The 2,513-nt window shown below is 39.9% G+C and overlaps 1 protein-coding gene across 1 annotated transcript in view; it reads left to right on the top strand.

Annotated features, from left to right (window-relative positions):
* Positions 1-2,507, top strand: part of LOC106878908 (dihydrolipoyllysine-residue succinyltransferase component of 2-oxoglutarate dehydrogenase complex, mitochondrial) — a 166,083-nt gene extending 163,576 nt beyond the window's left edge. Inside the window, exons 10-13 of the mRNA XM_052971560.1 lie at positions 514-712; positions 933-1,016; positions 1,586-1,753; positions 2,277-2,507. Of these exons, the coding sequence (XP_052827520.1) occupies positions 514-712; positions 933-1,016; positions 1,586-1,753; positions 2,277-2,411 (586 nt within the window). The 3' untranslated portion in view covers positions 2,412-2,507. The remainder of the gene's footprint in view (positions 1-513; positions 713-932; positions 1,017-1,585; positions 1,754-2,276) is intronic.
* The last annotated feature ends 6 nt before the right edge of the window (positions 2,508-2,513 follow it).

The raw sequence follows: 2,513 nt of genomic DNA, 5'->3' as shown, positions 1-2,513 counted from the left end.
GTGCGGGTGGCACATAAAAGACACCATTTCGAGCGTGGCCGTTTTCGTGCGGGTGACACGTAAAAGCACCCACTACACTCTCTGAGTGGTTGGCGTTAGGAAGGGCATCCAGCTGTAGAAACTCTGCCAAATCAGACTGGAGCCTGGTGTTGCCATCCGGTTTCACCAGTCCTCAGTCAAATCGTCCAACCCATGCTAGCATGGAAAGCGGACGTTAAACGATGATGATGATGATGATGATGTATGTATATATGCACTAAATAGAACACCCACATTGCTAGAAATAAGAGCCTAACCCGAAAACACTGGTTGAGAATTCCCTATATTGATCAGTCGTTTTCGGCTAATTCCCAAACCTCATCAGTAGGGACCACACAACCCTGCTGATTGTGGACATAATTCTCTGTCAGTACATATGTCTTCTCCATAAAAATCTATAGATGATTTAGTAAATTGCTAATGTATGTGTGTGTGTGTATGCATAAAGACTTGACTGTTCGTTTTGTGTTGCAGCAACGTGATGGATCTGAGGAAACAGTACAAAGATCTCTTTTTGAAGAAACACAACCTTAAACTTGGCTTCATGTCAGCGTTTGTGAAAGCGGCAGCCTTCGCTCTGCAGGATCAACCCATTGTCAACGCTGTGATCGACGATAAAGAAATTGTCTACCGCGATTATATAGACATCAGTGTTGCTGTCGCAACCCCCAAGGTTAGAAATGGTGATCATGTCTTGTGTAGCTGTCTGTATGTGTGTGTGTATGCCTATATATAAATGTTCTTGTGTGTGTGTCCATGTATGTGTGTGTGTGTGAGAGAGAGAGAGAGAGAGAGAGATTCTGTTCGTGTATGAGTCTGTGTATGCTTTCTTCAATCAAGACCTAATCGAAGGGTTCTGGTTCTTAGTATATTCTTTCCCCTTATATCTACAGGGTCTAGTTGTCCCAGTCCTTAGAAATGTAGAAAATATGAATTATGCATCAATTGAGAGGACAATACATGAATTAGGAGAAAAGGTCAGTATTACAGATTTCTTCTATTTCTCCCCCACACCCATATCGCTGTATTAATTTCCCAGTCTGTCTGTCTGTCTCTCCCTTAACTTCCCAGTCTTTCACGCTAATCTTTGTTCTAAACAACAGCTTAATAATGACGAAGATATTTTACTAAATTCTTCAATTTTTTCAAAATTAATTGAAACAAATGCAGCGTATTTCAAATGAAATGTGATAAAAAGTTAGTGATCGAAATTAAAATCTTTCATCAAAATTCCATGTCAATTTATGTTCAACACACCAGCTTAATAATGGAAAAGTTACTTTATTAAATTCCTTGCTTTTTTCAAAATAAATCTAATCAAATTCTGTGTATTTCAACAGAAATGTGGTAACGGGTTATAGTTATCTAAATTAAAATCTTCCTTCAAAATTTCTCGATAGCCGTTTTGTTCCAAAACACCAACTAATGACTTTGCTTCGATTAATCTTGAAAATGTGGAATTTAGTAAACATTGTTTTATTTCAGTAGAAATATGGTGATAAGTGGGTTAAACAGTAATCTGTTATGTGTTTTGTTTCGTGTCTAGGCTCGACTCGGCGCCTTGGCAATTGAGGACATGGATGGTGGCACTTTTACCATCAGTAATGGTGGTGTGTTTGGATCCATGTTTGGCACTCCAATCATTAATCCTCCCCAGTCAGCCATCCTGGGAATGCATGCCATCATCGACCGACCCATGGCTGTAAATGGAAAGGTATGTACACTCACCTGTTGTGTCTGTCATCTCATCTCCCAAGTGCTCACATGTACTTGCAAATGCATGCACACACATACACATACAAAAGTCAACCAGATATATATATTGTGAAGACATATGGCTCAATGGTTAGAGCATCAGGCTTACAATCATGAGGTAATGAGTCTGATTCCTGGACCAAGTTGTGTTTTATTCTTGAACAAGACACTTCATTTCACGTTGCTCCAGTTCACTCATCTGTAAGCAATGAGTTGCGGCATCACTGGTGCCAAGTTGTATCGGCCTTTGCCTTTCCCTTGGATAACATCAGTGGAGAGAAGAGGCTGGTATGCATGAGCGACTGCTGGTCTTCCATAAACAACCTTGCCCGGATTTGTGCCTCGGAGGGGAACCTTCTAGGTGCAATCTCATGATCATTCATGACCGAAGGGTGTCTTTATACACAAGTGCACGCATGCACACACACACACACACACACAAAACTACATGTGTAATTATATACTTTTTTTCTATTTTTTAGGTGGAAATTTGTCCAATGATGTATGTGGCATTGACCTATGACCACCGACTGATTGATGGCAGAGAGGCTGTACTCTTTTTACGAAAGATCAAGCAAGTTGTCGAGGACCCAAGGGTTCTACTGTTAGATATTTAATACCTGCTCTCTAATCTCTTTAGTGAAATTTATAAACTAAGACCAAAACTTTAAGAAACTGAACTGTGGCCTGGTGTAAATGTGTATATATATGCATATATA

The sequence above is a fragment of the Octopus bimaculoides genome, chromosome 11, assembly GCF_001194135.2.
Source record: "Octopus bimaculoides isolate UCB-OBI-ISO-001 chromosome 11, ASM119413v2, whole genome shotgun sequence".
NCBI classification, from domain to species: Eukaryota; Metazoa; Mollusca; class Cephalopoda; order Octopoda; family Octopodidae; genus Octopus; species Octopus bimaculoides.
The sequence above is the reverse complement of the archived record's forward strand: the minus strand, read 5'-3'. Positions and strand labels throughout refer to the sequence as shown.